The sequence below is a fragment of the Stegodyphus dumicola genome, chromosome 2, assembly GCF_044657685.1.
Source record: "Stegodyphus dumicola isolate Sdum_Otavi_A_Nest chromosome 2, ASM4465768v1".
NCBI lineage: Eukaryota > Metazoa > Arthropoda > Arachnida > Araneae > Eresidae > Stegodyphus > Stegodyphus dumicola.
Genome location: NC_140769.1, coordinates 183,521,045 through 183,540,426, shown reverse-complemented (window position 1 = coordinate 183,540,426; position 19,382 = coordinate 183,521,045). Strand labels below are relative to the sequence as shown.

Below are 19,382 nucleotides of genomic sequence, written 5' to 3'. Positions count from 1 at the left end.
AATAAGTAAGCATTTTTTTTTTTTTTTTTTTTTTTTTAAAGTCTGTATGTTACTTGAAAAGCAAGAGTTGCTAATGAAAGCACTGAATGCACAGACTAGGTATGTCAAACTATGTGATAATTTTACATTTAGAATTTAGGACACATTTACACAGCACAATGTCCAAGATCCGGAATCAATGGGAATGTTGACAATTCTGGATTTCAGAATTTTAGATCATCAGTTTAATTCCATAATAAAGATGATATGTAGAAATTATAAAATTAAAAACATTTATAGTTGTTTATGAAATAATGAAGTCTTTATAACCTTAAGGAAATAAAAATTTACAAAAAATGCTAAATATTTACTTGTTTGCTTTATTAAATATTTTTTTCAATGTAAGTTGCTTAAGTTGCTCTGATTCTTTTTAATTGTATACATAGATATAGTTTTTTTGTTAAGTTACAAAGTTCCATTGTTCAAGTCCTGTAACTGCAGTGTCAAGAATTTCCCTTAAAATATCAGTAATTTTTTCCTTCTCAGCAAACTTTCTTCACTATTGATAGCAATATTTTCTGAATTTAGAACCATAAATTCAGATTTCACCATCCGTTAGTTGATTGAGGATTAGAACATTGTCATCACAAACGAAAACTTCTATTATATCTTCATTTATAAACACTTCTCAACAAATTCCATTAATTGTAAAAAACTTGTCTTATTGTTTACGATGTCCAAACACATTTAAATTTGCAGCTATTACCGTAAAGCTTAGTTAGCATCCACTATACACGACTAGTGTCTTTCTTCTATTACACACTGAGAAAGTTTAGCCTGATTTACATTAATTTAGTTATTTATTTTACTTGCATATATTTTCAATATATGCTAATGGCTTATTTGAGTTTTGAATAAATTCCCACAAGTATTTACAGCTTACCTGGACAACAAATCTTAACAGCTCTAAATTTAATCTTTTGGTCTAAGAAAATCATTTACAGTTTTTAGTCCAAAGGGGCAATTTGCCCAGAAGGACTCTTAATTTCAATTTGGCATTTTGCGTTGATTCACTACAAGCATTGTTTTCTTTTTCAAATTGTTGCCACCAAATAAAACTGCCCTGTATTATATTTAAAGAAATTAAATAATGAAGAAGCTGCATAAATGTATGTATGTTTCTCACACTGTGATAAAACAACTGTATCTAGAGCCATCAAATTTTGAATAACGTAATCCTCCTGTGAATATGAGCATCTGGAAGCCCAGATTTGAAATTTGTTTTATTATCAATTTCATATTTTGTAAAACTTTAATGAAATTTTGATTCACAAACTCAAGGATTTCAAAGCAAGCAATGGCAACGTTGTAGAGAAAAAAACATTTTTATCTCCAAGCGCGAGACTGTGTATCGGAAATTCCAAATGTATGTTCATTTTAAAATCATTTTGTGATATTGCTCAAGAACTGAATTTTATGATTTAAGTGCAAAGAATATTTAATAAATAAAGGTAACATACAAAATGCTAAAAAAAAAAAAAAAAGGCATCGTTAGACATAATTTAAAATCTGAAACTTTTCAGTTTTCAATAACGCCACATAAAATTCAGCTGAATAGCAAAATCATAAAACATTTAAAAACAGCATATCATTAGAATTTCTGATATACAGCTTCCCATAGCGAAGATAACAACGTTTTAATGAATACAGGGTTGCCACTGCTCACTTTCAAATCACCAAGTTTGTTAAAAATTCATATTAAGTTTTACAAAATATGAAGTATAAAATTTGAAATTCAAAATTTGGGATTCCAAGTGCACATGTTCGGGTGTAGGACTGCATTATTTTAAATTTGATGGCCATAGGAACCATCATTTTTTCACTGCGAGAAAGATAAATACATTCATGTAGATTCTTCGTTACTTAATTTCTTTAAAAGTAATTAAGGATGATAATATTTTGAGGCAACAATTTGAAAAATGACACATCATTTATAATGATTCAATGCAAAATGCTGTTTCGAGACTAAACAATCCCTTCGGGCTAAAAAAATGATAAGAGATCACTGTGTGTGTCACTTCTCAAGCTGGGCCATGAGCTAATACTCATGACGGGATGAAAGATTGATGTGACAGAGATATAAATTATTCAGTTAAGTGAAAAATCAGCGATGAACTTAACAGTGTTTTGGTTTGATCTGTATGCAGAGCAAAATGGAGGCTATGGAGCAAATTATTGATTAGACAGGTTAATACTAATAAATGATAAGAGTTTCTTTAACATGAAGGTGTTTTTTTACCATCAAAGGGAAATTAAGAATCCCATACTTTACTACAAAAAAATTTCTAATGGGCATGCAGGAAGCAGGAAGCATTAAGCATATGCTAAAGTGAGAAGCTACATTCGGAATATACCGTAATTTCGCGCGTATAGTCCGCGGACTATCTGTGTTTAAAATGCGAATTTTTGAAGCTGCGGACTATCCACCAGTGCGGATAATACGCTGGTTGTTCATGGTTAAAATCGTTGAAATTTAAAAAACACGCTGTCGTAAACTGCCAATGATCAAATATAAAAAAAGCGCGAGATTCCAAGAAAACATTCGTATGTATCGTATCGATAGTAAACCATAGAGCATAGTGCAGAATGAATGAGTAGTAGCAAGTAGAGCTCCTAAAATCCAGGCTGGCGCATCAAGCGATGCCGAGATATGAGCCAAAGAAAGTCTTCTATGAGCACTCACTTAGCGCAACCAGAGTGTTGTATCCCAGTATCCTTCGCACTGCTTTAGCGCAACTGCCGAGAGGGGAAAAAGTAATTGATGCGTCAACTCGGTTTTTAGGAGCCATTAGTAGCAAGTACCTGGAGTATGAAAAAAAAAAAAAAAAAAAAAAAGCGTGATTCGTTTACTTATAGCGTGGTTTGGCAACACCGAGTGAGTGGGGTCGAAGGTCACATTTCATTACCACTTATCACGAGTATAGCACGTTGCACAGTATTTTGTTTTTGTATTTTGTCTTTCATCTTCGATAACGTTGATGAAACATCGCCGGAGTTTTACTGCTGAGTTAAACTCAAGGTAGTTGACAAAGATGGAAATAGAGAAGCGGGCCGTTATTGGTTTAATCCTAGTATTCGGTGCACACGGGATTTGGCTACTTTTGGCGACTTTATGATGAGCAGTGAAAACGGGACATATACGATGAGTAGTTAACGGGTCATTCAAAGAAAATATATAGTTAAACATAGTATATAGTATAAAGTGTGTATATACATATACTATGTGTGTATACTATATATATAGACGTTCTTTGGATCATTTTTGGTGTTGGCGATAATTTTCAAAGTCGCACCAAGGCTGCATCGTATACTAGGATTTTACCCCGTTATTTTGAAGTGGACGAGAAAGCAGTGAGAAATTGGCGCAAACAAAAGGATGTGTTTAAAAAGCATGGGAATATTGCCGTATTAAAAAAACGTAATTTCGGACGTATAGTCCGCGGACTATCCGGTGGTGCGGCCTATCTGACGATTTTTGAAATTTTTTTTATATAAAATCGTGTCTGCGGACTATACGATGGTGCGGACTATACGTGCGAAATTACGGTAATTCTTTCTCCCTTTTTGCCAAAAAAAATTACTTTAAAAAAATGCTAGTGTACGAAAATTTTGATATTAGATCATTCCAGATAGTGGATGTCTGGATTTTGGACTTTGTACTGCTTAACTATAAGTACAGCTGTGAAATATCTTACCTCCAAAGCAACCACCAACTTTGTTGTTATTATTTTTCATTTATTTTACTTATTTATTTATTTATTTATTTTGTGTGTGTGTGTGTGTACTTTATGCATGCATATTTGATTTCCCCCCTGTGCATAATAAAACATGTAGAGAGTCCTGATTCTTAATTTCACTTTGGCACTAAATAAAATACCCCGTTACTGAAGACGCAATAAGTTTAACATAAATTTGTATGACCAATAATTTGGCTCTGTAGCTGCATATTTGCTTGGCATACATCTCAAACCAAAACTTTCTTTTAGAAAACATCGTTGATTTTAAATCTACTAATATTTTATATCACTGACACCAACTTGGCGATCATAATTTATTATATTTTGCTCTCATCATCACATGTTCATCAACACATAACAACTTGAGTAATGACTTGTAATAACAACGTAGTGACGCCTTAACATTTTTTTTTTTTTTTTTTTTTTAAATATAAGTAATTGAATAACAAAAAGTATGGTAACCTTTTATGTTGACATTACGCTTTACGATGATCACAGATTTAAGTTAAATGCACTAAGAAATGTTGATAGGAAAAATTTAACAAACCTTTTTTTCCATATGCTAAAAATAGATTTTGTTAATGATACTTATAGGCCAAAAGATTACATTTAGTGCCATTTGAATTAAGAATAACTGATTTGTTATTCATGTAAACCTAGAACCAGCACCAGAAGTCATATGGCTGCACAGAGGGGCAGAATACAAAGGAAGGTGCTTGGTAGCAGAATTTAGGACCTGCAAAAACCTCAATAAGCCTTAAGTATATGTGGGAATTTATTTATTCAGGACTCAGATAAGTCTTAAGCATGTGCAATGAATAGACATAAGTATAATAAATAACTAAACTAATACAATTCAGACTTAATTATCTCAGTGCAGGATAGAAGCAACATAAAATTTAGTGGAACGTGTCTTTAGTCGCCAATCTCATGATACATAGCCAAATATGTATAGTGAACGAGAGCTAAATTTTATGATGATAACCGTGAATTTGAAGGTTTTCGGATATCGCAAATGAAAGGTGAAATTTCCTAATTAACAGGGTTTTTTTAAGAAATGTGAAGAAGCGGTAATAAATAAAGAATAAAAGAAGTTTTTCATTGTGATGACAATGCTCCTCAATCATCAATCAACAGATGACAAAATCTGTAGTATGGTTCTAGATCTAGAAATACTACTATTGATAGTGAAGAAGGTGATAGAGAGGCTGAAAAGAAAAAATTTCGATTGGCAAGTTAGTCAGAATTCTAGACACAGCAGTTACAGGACTTCAACAATGGAACATTATAACTGAATAAGAAATTACCACATTTGCCGGCGTGTAAGACACACTTTTTTTCTTCGAAAATAGGTCTGAAAAACGGGGTGTGTCTTATACGTTAATACTCAGTTTTAGATTATATTCATTTCTGGAAATTACCTCTATTCGGAGTTATGCGATTTTTTTTTTTTTTTTTTTTTTTGTTCTCTTGCGTAGTGTGAAAATATTACAGTTATGTAGTTTTTGTGAACAATTTTTAAGTGTGTGAAATTTCTACTGTTCAATTTTCTTAAATTTGTTGGCAAGTAATGGCTCAAAAACAATGTCAGCATTGCTATAACATAGCATACAAGCTACGTATGCTAAAGAACATAGAGCATGAAGGAGAAGTGGTACAGCTGGATGCAGTCTTCAAATTTTTAAGTTACACCATCAGGAAGCAGGAAGAGGCCTAGCATTTCAAAAGTTTGTGAATGGGTCAAAGCTTCATGGGATGCTGTGAAAACAGAGACAGTAGTTATATCATCTAAGTGGAGCATTAGTAATGCACTGGATGGTACAGAGGACAATTTATTGTATGAAGACTCAGATGCTGATTTAGAAGAGGCTTCAAGTGACTCTTCGTTTAGCTCAGGAGATGGAGTGTCTAGGTTTTGACGAAGAAGGTGAAAAGATGTTATTTCCCAGAAAGTATTACTTCAACTTTATATTTAAAATATTGTAAATTCATTATAATGATCAGTAATAAAGTTTTATCCTTCAAAAATGTGTTGGAAAAGGATGGCGTCTTACATGTCGGCAAATACAGTACGTCTGTCTATAGAATTAAAAAGAAAGTATTAGCACAAAAAACAAAGCAACTTAAACAACTTGAAAGAAATATTTAATAAAATAAACAAATAAATAAATATTAAGCTTTTTTTTCTAAATTTTGATACCCTTTAGATCATAAAAGCTTCATTATTTCATAAATCATGATTTCATATTTTTAATTTTACTATTTCTACATGCCATCTTACTAGATTTAAACTCATGAACCCCAAAAAATCTCAAATCCGGAATCGCGCAAGTCCCAATGAGTCTGGATCTCGGACTTTGTACTGTAGTTAGTTAATTTCTTCATTAAATATCATAAATACTTGTAATAAATAATTCATTTGTATTTGTCTATAAACTCGAATATTTGTTTCTACAATCCAACCTCTGCCTATCTCTCTTTCTTTCTTTGTTTTTTCAAATATTAAATCACTGCTATAAATGTTCCAACTGAAAAGCATTTTTAAATAAGGATGCAAGAATTTTATTTCTCACATGCTGAAATTGAGAAATTATTAAATTTTTTTCAAAAGTAGGCACATTTCATTTTTTAAATAATTACTATCACCAAACAAATGAAGTCACTCATTTGTTTGGTGATTACAAACAAATGAGTTACTACAAGGAATTACTTCTTATATTCTTTCTGATATGTAATGCTTTATTTTATAATTCAAACTTTTAATAAGGAATTTTCTGCCCCATGTTTATCTTCTGTTAACAACACCTACATACTTTTTCATGATAGATAAAATGACCAATATATTCCCTTTCAAAAAAATCTAAAGTGATAATTTTATGATAATTACAATTCCTCTTTAAAGGATGAACAGGAATATACAGAAAGGATACTGCCATAATATATGAACAATTTTTGGAAGACGCTCTAACATAGCTAGACGTTTTGTTTCATTTGGACTTCTTGTCATTGTTTCCAACAACTTAGCAGCTTCACGTGCTCGTATCTGTAATAAATAAATATTGAAATTTAACAAATTAACAAACCAGATATTCATGTATTTACTTTTAATAATTTTCAGAAGACATTTCAACCTTTTTTTTTTTATAACATTACAGAGTATTAGCAAAAAATGCAGAATATTTTAAGGAATATATCAGTAAGTAAACAAATTTTACAATTGCAATGATTTTGGGAACAAAGCCAGAGTAATTCTGAATTTAAGTTTGATTGAAGTTTTCAAAATTTACAAAAGGTATTTACACATTTTTAGAATGATTCAGGCTCGTTTAATTAACATTCAACATGTAAAGAGTGTTCTTCTTTAAAATGTTTGATGTAACAGCCTTTTGTTTCTAGACTATAAGACTGCAACGTGATTTCCATGATAGAAGGGCTTTTCGTAAAATTTCCAGGAGTATTGATTCCCATTTCTCTTCCATTACTTTCCAGAGTCCATCAGTCATGGTGGGCCTGCACTTAGAATTTTTTTCAAGAGACCAAAGATACAACAGTTTATAGATGAAATGCAAGGAGTCTTCGCAGAAATATGTTAAAAAAGTATATATGCAAACCTGTATCAGTCTTCATTATTTTTCAAGGAATGCAGTGATACTTTCTGAAGTATGACTTTTGCTTTGTATCAATGAAGTTTCACATTATTAAAAATAAATGGGATTAAAAAAATGGAATTTCCTATGTAAATATTGGACGTAAACTTTCTCTTGATAGTATGTTTTGAGTTGCTTTTAATATTTTTTCCCACTCTTCTTATTTTTTATTTCCTACTGTAAGAGAATCCTGTGACAATCATAAACACCTTACTGAAACTTTATTTGTATTGACAGAACCAGGTTCATACACATTTTTCTTTTTGTTTTCAATAATAACTAGAGCTTTCTTGTAGCAGTTATTTAGGTAAATCCATACTTCATCAAGGGTCACAATGTATTTTCATTTATCTTCTGCTAAAAATAGTTTTCACAAGGGGTTTTACAAATTGTTCTGCATTGAGCCACATGCCTCAGCAAAAGCTGGTGAACATTATTTTTTTAGGTTTTCAAGTTGTAAATCTTAGATTTTTTATTTTATTTATTGTTGCTACAGACTTAACATACTCTGAGACTTTACAGACTCTGAAATGTATTTCTGATTCAATTAATTTCATGATTATGATGAACCACTCTTTAAATTATTCCTCACTATCTGCATAACTGCTAACATATGACAATTTAATGTTTAAATGGTACAGACCTCACTGAATGAATATTTTTTAAATTACTAAACAATTCTTTTTCTATTTTTACATTTAAAAAACTCATATATTATACGTATACATATTCTATATGTTACAGGCAAAGTATGAAATCAGGCATTCTATGGAATAACAAGACATTTTATAAAATGTCGAAAAATATTTTAATGGCACTCTTTTATTATTTTTTCAAAGTAACACTTGTATTTTTGAGAAATGAACATCTTTTAAATAATAGCCTTATCTTAACTTTTTTCTCATACCTTGTCTGAAGAGCATTTGTCATTCTACAGGATGCCTAAGTATCACATGCAATGCCTAGGTAAAGTATGTAATAATTATCATATTTCATAATTTGCTAAAAAATACTAGGTATTCTATAAAGTGCCTAGGTATTTTATAGAATGATGGCTTTTCATATATACATATAAATCAGTAAAGACAATAAGTAAAAAATTTAGAACCAATTTCACAAAAGAAAGAAAAAAAAAAAAAGTGAAATTCAATACAATTAAATTTCAAAATTCCCTAAAAATATGTAAAATTAACCAAAAGTCAGAAGAACTAAAAAATGTAAAATACAAAAACCACAAAAATAAATACATAGGAAGAGGAATGCAATCAAATCTGATATAATGTTATCAAGAGGAGGTTCATCAGACTCAAATAACCCTCTCCTTGAAAACCACTGTGTTTCTGTTATCCAAAATCAGTTGATGAACCATTCTAAATTATTTAATTCTAACAGTTCACCCAAAAATTTTGAATTCCTCCCCGACACAGTAAGATTCTAAAAAGAAAAATATAAAGACTTATCCAAAAGTGAAATTCGTTATAAATTTCTTACTTATTGTCTTTATTGATTAATTTTCAGCAGCATATTACATGGAAATACTTGGGGTTACTTTGTTTTTAAATAAAAATATCTGATATTGTAGCAGAGAGAGATATGTAAAATATGTTCTAAATTTCTTACTTTTTGTCTCTCTCTCTCCATATATATATATATATATATATTCATAGACACCCTCTACTTTGCAAACTTTTACAGATATAAAAAATCTTGTTATCAAACAAGGTGCCAAAAACTTACTGTTAGTAAGGTTACTTTTTTATTTTTAATGTACTGTATTTTAAACTTTAAATTATTTATTTGTTTTAGTAGTTTAATAGTTATTTGGTAGTATTTACAGCTTTTGTTGCACAAACATTGTCAGATATGCTTAGTGAAATAATATTTTATGAATTCATTATCAACATTCTATGTACAAATTTGTGATGAACAAGGTTGTTTTAGAACATATCTCATTCTTAATGTAAAGAACATCTGTGTATGCGTGTGTACATATATACGAGGGCCATCCAGGAAGTAGATTACGTTTCCGTCTGTGTCCGCTAGGGGCGGGGCTAGCGCGGCCATCTTGGGGTCAAAGCGTTGCGCAGCTCAGTCTGCATCTAGCCGTGCTAGTGAGAGGTTCGTGCTGTGCTCCGTTCAGATACTGTGACGGTTTGAAATGTCTGCGTTAATTGAAAATCCCGCGAGCTGCGAGGTGCGCTCAGTAATAAGGTTTCTGACTGCAAAAAACTGTAAACCGATAGAAATCTATCGGCAGCTTCGTGAAGTGTATGGGGACAACATTATCACTGAAGGTGGAGTGCGTCAGTGGGTCATAAGATTTCAAAATGGCCGAACCAATGTTCACGACGAAGATCGAAGTGGGAGACCCAGCATAGTGACCGCCGAACTTCTCGAAAAAGTCGATGCTAAAGTCCGTGAAAATCGAAATTTCACAATAACGGAACTTTCTTTGAGTTTTCCACAAATTTCGCGAAGTTTGTTGCACGAAATCATCAGCGAAAAGCAAGAAGAGGTAACGAAGTGGTTGAAGGCGCAGGCGGCCGAATTTTTCGACGAAGGAATTTCCAAGCTCGTACATCGCTACGATAAATGCCTTAATTTGTATGGTGACTATGTAGAAAAGTAGTATTTGAGTGTGGCTTTCATCTGTATATAATAAAATTTGTTTCCTATACTTTGTTTATTTTTTATTCCAAAACGTAATCTACTTTCTGGATAGCCCTCGTACATCAAAATTGACTGTATAGGAGGAAACAGCTTGCAGTCGTGAGAAAGAAATTGATAGGAAACCAAGTTCAGCTAATTACTATTTTTATTTCCAGGCACATTAGAATAATTTTTCATAGACAATCTAATTTTTGATCACAAACAATTACAATAATTTCTTATATACACAGATTAATGGGGCAATATCATTCTAGACAGACAAGCAAAGCAGAGTGGATGTTTGCATGGCAGAAGCTAGGAGAAGAATGACGCAGTTTATTTTTGAGCGATATTTATAGTGCAGAAAGTACTCTAAGCTATGATTGGTTAATTTGAGGTTGTTATATAATCATGGAAGGATCTCAAATTTGGGAGAACAGATGAATTTAGAGGGAGAGCACCAACTCTAAAATCGTTAATTTTGCAGTCGCCAATTATTTTTAAAGCAGCTATCGTATTTTGTTATATCTTACATATATATTCTTATATTAATATTTTTATTAAAAAATAAAGTGTAAGGTAAATCAGGACTAAAGAGAAGGGCTAGCTCATAGAGCGTTTCCCCCTGAAACATGCAGTGAGGAGTGGTGACGTAGCAATGATGCCACTGAGCGCGGAGATGCAATTGACAACATACGAGGGCCATCCAGGAAGTAGATTACGTTTCCGTCTGTGTCCGCTAGGGGCGGGGCTAGCGCGGCCATCTTGGGGTCAGAGCGTTGCGCAGCTCAGTCTGCATCTAGCCGTGCTAGTGAGAGGTGAGAGGTTCGTGCTGTGCTCTGTTCAGATACTGTGACGGTTTGAAATGTCTGCGTTAATTGAAAATCCCGCGAGCTGCGAGGTGCGCTCAGTAATAAGGTTTCTGACTGCAAAAAACTGTAAACCGATAGAAATCTATCGGCAGCTTCATGAAGTGTATGGGGACAACATTATCACTGAAGGTGGAGTGCGTCAGTGGGTCATAAGATTTCAAAATGGCCGAACCAATGTTCACGACGAAGATCGAAGTGGGAGACCCAGCATAGTGACCGCCGAACTTCTCGAAAAAGTCGATGCTAAAGTCCGTGAAAATCGAAATTTCACAATAACGGAACTTTCTTTGAGTTTTCCACAAATTTCGCGAAGTTTGTTGCACGAAATCATCAGCGAAAAGCTTGGTTACCACAAGTTTTGTGCAAGATGGATTCCAAAAATCTTGACAGAGGACCACAAAAATCAGCGAATGGCTGCAGCGTTGAACTTTTTGGACGCTTACCATAAGGATGGTGACTCTTTACTCGATCGCATTGTTACTGGTGACGAAACATGGGTGAAACATGTGAACTGTGAAACGAAATTGCAATCAATGCAGTGGGGGCACACAAGTTCTCCCCAAAAACCCAAGAAATGCATGCAAACAATGTCGGCAAGGAAGATGATGGCGACTGTTTTTTGGGACAGAAAAGGTGTAATTTTGGTGGACTTCCTGGAAAGAGGCACTACAATAAACTCTCAAAGGTATTGCCAAACTCTCCAAAAACTCAGAAGAGCAATTCAAAACAAGCGCAGAGGAATGTTGAGCTCTAAGATCTTGTTGATTCACGACAACGCCCGGCCCCACACGGCAAATGTCACTCGTAAAGTTCTTGAATCTTTTAAGTGGGAGTTGTTTCCTCATCCGCCGTACAGTCCCGACCTGGCACCGAGCGACTTCCACCTATTCCCGGCAATGAAGAAGTGGCTGGCTATGCAGCGTTTTGATGACGACGCACAGCTGCAAGAAGAGGTAACGAAGTGGTTGAAGGCGCAGGCGGCCGAATTTTTCGACGAAGGAATTTCCAAGCTCGTACATCGCTACGATAAATGCCTTAATTTGTATGGTGACTATGTAGAAAAGTAGTATTTGAGTGTGGCTTTCATCTGTATATAATAAAATTTGTTTCCTATACTTTGTTTATTTTTTTATTCCAAAACGTAATCTACTTTCTGGATAGCCCTCGTAGAACTTAGCGTTTTAAATTTGAAGAACCAGCGTTTAAAATGAGCTGTGTGTGAAAGATAGCTATAATTTGGAAGAGACAATGTTACTGCAGTATGCATTTTAAAATAATAGATAAAGTGCGCTACTCTTAGCATAAAGTTCCTTTTTTTATTTGCAGGGATTTTTTTTTCTTTAAATGCCTGTTTGTTTCTAATCATTTCTTTATCTGCATGTTAACTAAGAGAACTGTACTACTGCTTCTAAGATAACTATAATAATAGCTATTTAAAATTAATCAAAAAACAACCTTATAAATTGGCATAGTTTTAAACATGTATGGTTATATATGGCAAAATTTCTGCTAATCTAAGTTTGAGTTTCAGCCTAATTGTAAATTTTACATTGGCATATTTTTATCCCGATTCAATATAATAACATATATTTTTTTTTTAATAATTTTGTAACTTAGGCTTACATCAATATTTCATTTATATAAATACATGTAAGATTCTTATCTTAATTTAGACAAAACAACTTTACTCACAGTACCTAAAATAATTATTTAATTTTTCAAAAGTGGGGGGTTAGGGGGCAGGTCTTCTTATGCCAATTACTTTAATATCATACTTTATATATATTTTATCTAGAATGCTAAGCTAACACAAAATCGAATCAATAATAACAGAGGATACAATAAAAATAACTGTAACAATAACTTAACAGAATTAGTTCTCATTTGAAATATGCTTTAGGCTATTAACTTCTAAAATGCCATCTAGAAATATTTCAAATCAAAACATATTATATATGCTTACTTGTACAGTCGCAATGCAACTACAAGTTTACAAACATTATTTATTGGCTGCCACATTCGAAGCAATCCATTTTTTTGCCTTTTGGGTTGCTTTTCTTTGGGAAAAAACATATGCATTTCTATTTAAGAAACGTATTCTAATAAAAGTTCTCACTCTGCAAAATAAACGAATTGCTTCTCTGTTAACTTCAGGATAATATTTCTCCAGTTTATTAATTAAAGAGCCAATTACATGCTTCCCTTTATAGTAAGTTGTACCATGAACTGCACAAAATATGTTTTCGAACTCATAAACTGTATTCATCCATGAATGAGAAGGTGTAGTCAAACCTCCTAAGGACAATAATTTAATCCATTCTGAATTAAATATTGGTTCATCAGCACTATTTTTAGATATTGTTCCCAATGATGGGTCTTTGTCTCGCACACGATAGGCAATATAACCTGCAACATATGTTAATGCTTCTTTTTCGGCTGTCGAAAATTGTCTGTCGGAATTCAATTCTAATTCCCATGCCATAGGAGAAGGTTTCTCTATGAAATCCAAATCCAAATCATCAATAGTATTTAATGGAAAAGCATCTTCCTCCTCAGTTTTCAAAGCCCTTTCAAGTATTTCGGATGTTAAATATGAATCAATATTTCTGCTTTCTTTAGTCATGCATACTTTTGAAGATAAATTTGGCAGCTTATTAGCGAGTATTAATTGCTTTAAGCGGCGTATAACTTCACTAGGTGATGGATGGTCATTAAACCTACCAAGCCCTCGAATCTGACTAAAGAGACTTTCAAGTGCATCCAAAGTCAATCTAGAGGTTAAAATATATTTAGCATCATACTATGATTTCAAATCCTGGTGTAGGCCAAAAAGAGAATTTATTGAAATTATTATTCCTTTTTGGAAAGGCAGTAAGTTGGCTTTTCCCTGAACTCTTAATCCACCAATGACTTTCTTCATTAATTCCAAAACTTGAATTTGTTTTTCATGATGTTCATTTAATCCAAATGCTGCTTTAAGTATTTTATCTGAAGGTGGGTATGTTTTCGTACTATTCATAATATAGAAAAAATTGTCGATTAACTCAAAGAAGTCGGATGCTTTTTTATCTCCTGTGAGGTGGAGTATACCTTTTGCTGTACTTCTTGAAAATAATGTTTTCGCTGGAGCAACTTTTTGTCTCTCGTTTCCCTTGACCATTAAATAATTTGGTTTTAGTTTGTGACACAATTTAATTTCTCCTGAATCTTTATTCAAAACCTCTTTAATAACATCAACATTTAAAACAGTTCCATCTTCTAAAACATATCCTTTATCTAAAAAGTGGTTTCTCAGTAATTTGAGGCAGTGTGCTAAATCTGCAAAAACCCATATTTTTTTCGTTTGGAATACTGGATTTGGAAACTGAGAACTATTAATCGAAATCTGTAACTCTTTCCACAAAGTAGTAGATCCTCCTAAATCAAACACTATTGCTTTCACTTCTACTCCAGATGATTGAATATGTCTTACGAGTGAAAAAAGTTCTTTCTTCATTTGAGTGTTAAAATAAAAAAATATTGGTTGTTTCCACTGCGAAATGAGACCTCTGATTAAAACAAACTGCACTTTTTAAAAAGGACCGAGAATTTGGTCCAGTTTAGAGTCATAGCAGAGTTTAGAATCTATGTGCATTTGGTCGAAACTGAGAACGCATATTTTTTCTACAGAATTCAAATATTGGCATCTTTCCTTCATTACAGCATGAACATCACTCTGAATTCCTGGACTACATGAAAATTTAGCACACCATCTCTTTAATGTGCTAGTGCTAGGCAAAGGAATTCCCATTTTTTCTTTCCAAAAATCGTAGCTTTTAGATGACAGAGCTCTTATGACAATGCAACGTGAAATATCTTCACTAGTCCACCTGATTTTTTCCTTCTTTTCTAGCAATGCGTTAATCTGCGTCTTTGTAAAAATATGCTTTAAACGTTTTTCCAAATTCTCTGATCTGTTCTGTTTTTTCCTAAATTTCGCTGTTTGGGATTTTAATTTCTGAATTTCCGATACAAATTTCTTTCTAGATGTCGTCCACCTTCTTTGTCGCTGAGCAAACATTCTAAAATTTTTCTTTTCTCTATTTTCAATATTTTATTACAATTTTCTATGCATATTATTTTGTTCTTCAAATTATCAATACATTCTTGTTTATCTTTACACTTAGGGCACTCAGGGATATTGTCACATAGGGCATTATCACTTGTGAGTTTTATTTCAAAATCATTCACATTTGATTTATTATTGTCAGCTTCAATTTCGTTCTCGGCCTCAAAATAAATTTTCTTTGGGCTTAAAATTCGTGTAGTCTTTCAAAAGCACTCTGCATTAGTTTTCTTTTCAAACGTCTCCGATTTCTTTGTGTTATTTCGTTTACTGCACACGATAAATTTACTTTCGGCACAGCATTGCATTTCAACAGTTTCTTTTGCGGCAATCCAAGCAAGCGATTTCTCATGTCATCTTCATAATCACTGCACAGAAAATGTTCGCTGCAAATTCTTGCGTTTTTCACATTAATAGAATCTTGTCTTCGACATTTATGTATCCATTCTTTCGTCAAAAGCAAATTATCCTTTGGGAAAGCATGAAATACAATATCTCTTCCTTTCGTATTTCTAAAAGTGTTACGGCACATTGCTACAGCACAAGAAGCCATATTACATAAAGGATACTTTAAATATAGAATTAAAAGGAAAACTGACTAAAACTATATATATATATATATATAAACACACAAATTATTTTAAATATTTGCATTATTAAAAAACAAACATTAACATTAATTTGGGATATGCGATCTCCAGAAAATCGTCTCGCAAATGAATGAAAATACAGTTTTAAAGGCGTGAAATCAGAGCAGGTGCAACAGAGACACGTCAGATTACTTCTGGTTCCCCCCCTCCATGAGGCTCGCGTCGGCGAGGAGTCGAACAAAGGAATGACCTAGCCCTTCTATTTATCCCTGAGGTAAATAATCACCTATTCCTTTCTAAGCTCTCTATATTTTTCATGAATTATGTCTTTATAATTATTTGTAATTTTGCTAATATAATAGCATTAATAAATGCACTTCAGTATTTTCTTCAACTTCAGTATTTTGCTTTAATAGACTCAGGAATAAGTAGATAAGATACAGCTGAACATTGATAGATTGGCCTGTGTTCAAATATTGGCAAATGGGCTTAGCTGCATGGCGGTTTTTTTTTTTTTTTTTTTTTTTTTTTTTGAATGAGAGACAATTTCCTAAGAATGTTATTCAAAAAAGCTTCTTCCCTTAAGCAGATAGCCCTATCATGCTTTGCAATAATCTACTAAATTATTAATAAACTTTAAAAGCCCTTGAATATGGTAATTCCATTTTATAAACTAATAATTGCTATTACTAATAGTCATCTTCTCCAAGATGACCATTACAAAGATAACAAAATCATTTGGAACCATAGATGGTCATCTTAGTGAGGATTCATAATATTTTAAAACATTCAAAATACAACATAACTAATTTTTTCAACAGATAAGTAAACTTACCTTTTCTAGGAGGTCAGAACATATTCCTTTCAGTGCAGAGGTTTTTTTAGTTTTATTGCATTCTGATTTCTGTTCTGTTAAGTTAATTACATTCTTCTTTTCATCAGCGACACTTTGCAATGCCTTTTCAACCTAAATTTAGAAATTATTAATTGTAATTTATCAAAGAACCTAAATATTGCTAGTGTTTTAATATATGTGAATATATTAAAACACTAGGATTTAATATATGTAAATAAAGAGGAAAATTCATAGACTGTTATATGTCAACACAAAATTTTAAAAAGAGATTTTTTTTTAAATAAAATTAAAAACTTGCTTTCTTTCTTACATTTCTATTAAAAAATTTATGTTTAATGAACAAATGTACGAATGAATCTTTAAAAAAATAAAAAAAAAATAAAAAAAAAAAAAAAAACATTAAATTCATATGTAAGTTGTTGAATTTTGCTTTACTTTAAAGTTATCAGAGAAATGCTTCTCTTGTATGAGTTATTCTTTATTCACTCTGAGTACCATTCTTAAGAGTGGAAAACATATTTTTACAAGAAACAGCTGCTTTAACACATTAAGTGCCATTTCAGTCACTGGTGACTGACAACTTATTTTTCATTCAAGCCACCTCGGTGATAGTTGAATAAAGATATACAATTTTAAAAGTTATATTCCTCTATCAAATATATCTTCCGTCAAATTCTACTCACATATCCAACAACCAGCATATCTGTGAAATCGGATATTGTGGGTTGAACAGAAAGGAAGACAAAACAGGATTGGCACTTAACATGTTAAGTTTCTTTAGCATACATATCATGACTTTTAAGAAAATTAACTTAATTTTTGAAGCTGAAGTAAAAACTCTCACAACTGCAACAAGACTTAAAAATAATAAAGTTAAAAATCTAAAATTATATGCTTAATTTAAATTCTCTCATCTTGGAATAAAAATATAGATACTGAATCATTAAATTTTATGTCATATCTTCAAGCAAAGTTTTACCTTAATGGTTTTCAAGCGAAAGGCTGAGATACATATGTTCCAGCCATAGTTAATGGTAGGATACATATGTCCCCATGTAGCAATCAACTTACTACAGTCAAAAGTCGTTAATCCGGACTCGTCGGGACTTCGGCAATTCCGGATTATCGATTTTTCCGGATTATAGATCATGACTTTAAATCTGGTAAGATAGCATGCAGAAATTATAAAATTAAAAATATGAAACCGTAATTTATGAAATAAAGAACAATTATGATCTAAAGGGTATCAAAATTTTAAAAAAAAGCTTAATATTTATTTGTTTACTTTATTAAACATTTCTTTCAATGCAAGTTGTTTAAGTTGCTTTGTTTAATGTGATAATACTTTCTCTTTAATTCTATAAATAGACATAATTTCTTCTTCAGTTACAAGTCCTATAATTGCTGTGTTCAAGTCCTATAATTGCTGTGTGGAGAATACCGACTAATTTGTCAATCAAAATTTTTTCGTTTTCAATAACCTCTGTGTCACTTTCTTCACTATCGGAAGTGAATTATAATGACGAGGAATTTGATGTAAATCATATCAAAGACGGAGTACATTGAGATGAAATACTACATTTAGTAAGGAATTATAAGCCAAATAAAATAAAAACATCTGTCCTGAAGATAAGGATAGTGCTGACAGATTAACTTCCAATTCATTGCACGCCGCGGCGTACTAAAACAACTAAACTGCTGTACAAAAACATGTTTTGTCTCACTGTTTGTATCTTTCCTTTTTTGTGTTTTGTGTCGTCACTAGCACGCCAGGAAAGCGCTTCCAACCATGCTTTGCTATGTGATTTCCCATCGTCTAGGTGTACTCTATCTCTCCTGAAAGTTTGTCACTGATGTACTGATACGTCCTGTATACATGGACAGACTGATGCAAATAGCTCGACGAATCTCTCTCAGTGCTGATACGACTCCTAATGCACACATACAACATGATGAGAAATTCTTCCAGTAATTTCATATGAATATTTCTTCAGTTCTAAAACTTCAATTCTACAATTCTAAGAACACGATTAAACACTAATAGAGTGTTCCCCCCCCATGTTTGTTATTAATCCTCAGCCATGTGTCCTACAAATCTGAAACTTTGCCTATTTGCACATCTCCGACATGCATATAGATAAAACGAAATCCTCCCAGTACTTTCATATGAATATTTCTTCAGTTCTAAGAACAAGATTAAACACTAATAGGCTTTTTCCCCCCATGTCTATTATTAATCCTCAGCCGTGTGTTCTACAAATCTGAAACTTTGCCTATTTGCACATCTCCGACACTTCTAATAATATTGCAATTCACATAATTCTATAGATTTTTTTATTGTGCTAAGAATATAGAATCATAAAATCTGTGCAGTTATATTTACAAGCCTCTTTATTGAAAAAGTAAAATAACAGAAAATTTTAAAAAGATAATCCCCTCTGCCACTCTGCAAAATTTATGCTAAGTTTTCAACTGAGTAATACAGCAAAAAGTAGATAGTTAAACTCTTACTACATCATGGGTTTTAAGCTGGAGTGGTTATAAATTTTAACATTAAAATGTAAAAAATTAGTCCTTTGGGATTCTCTATGATAGCTGGAATAAAATTTTACACATTTATATTTTATCTGAAGTACTTCTCAATTTTCTAAGGTAGCTTACAGTTCCCTTTTTTAATAGTTTAGACTAAAGCATTTAAACTGTAGCACTTCTCTTATCGATCAAAATATCTGAGGAAAAGTGAACAGATATTGAAAGTTTATGGAATTAAGAAATCAGCTGAAAAATCTAACATGATTACAAATTGCAGACAATAGTACAAGAGCTTAATATTTTAAATAGTATTAAATAAAAATTAATTTCTGTTACTTGTAACTGTGGAGTTCTG

At 32.3% G+C, this 19,382-nt stretch overlaps 2 protein-coding genes across 3 annotated transcripts in view; one reads left to right on the top strand and one right to left on the bottom strand.

Moving 5' to 3' along the window:
• Positions 1-19,382, bottom strand: part of dup (chromatin licensing and DNA replication factor double parked) — a 97,414-nt gene that overhangs the window by 16,829 nt on the left and 61,203 nt on the right. Inside the window, exons 7-8 of the mRNA XM_085811496.1 lie at positions 16,475-16,606; positions 6,707-6,819 (exon numbers count right to left, since the gene is read on the bottom strand). Of these exons, the coding sequence (XP_085667622.1) occupies positions 6,707-6,819; positions 16,475-16,606 (245 nt within the window). The remainder of the gene's footprint in view (positions 1-6,706; positions 6,820-16,474; positions 16,607-19,382) is intronic.
• aln (divergent protein kinase domain 1C) overlaps positions 1-19,382 on the top strand; it is an 80,738-nt gene that overhangs the window by 53,433 nt on the left and 7,923 nt on the right. The gene's annotated exons all lie outside the window — the stretch shown is intronic.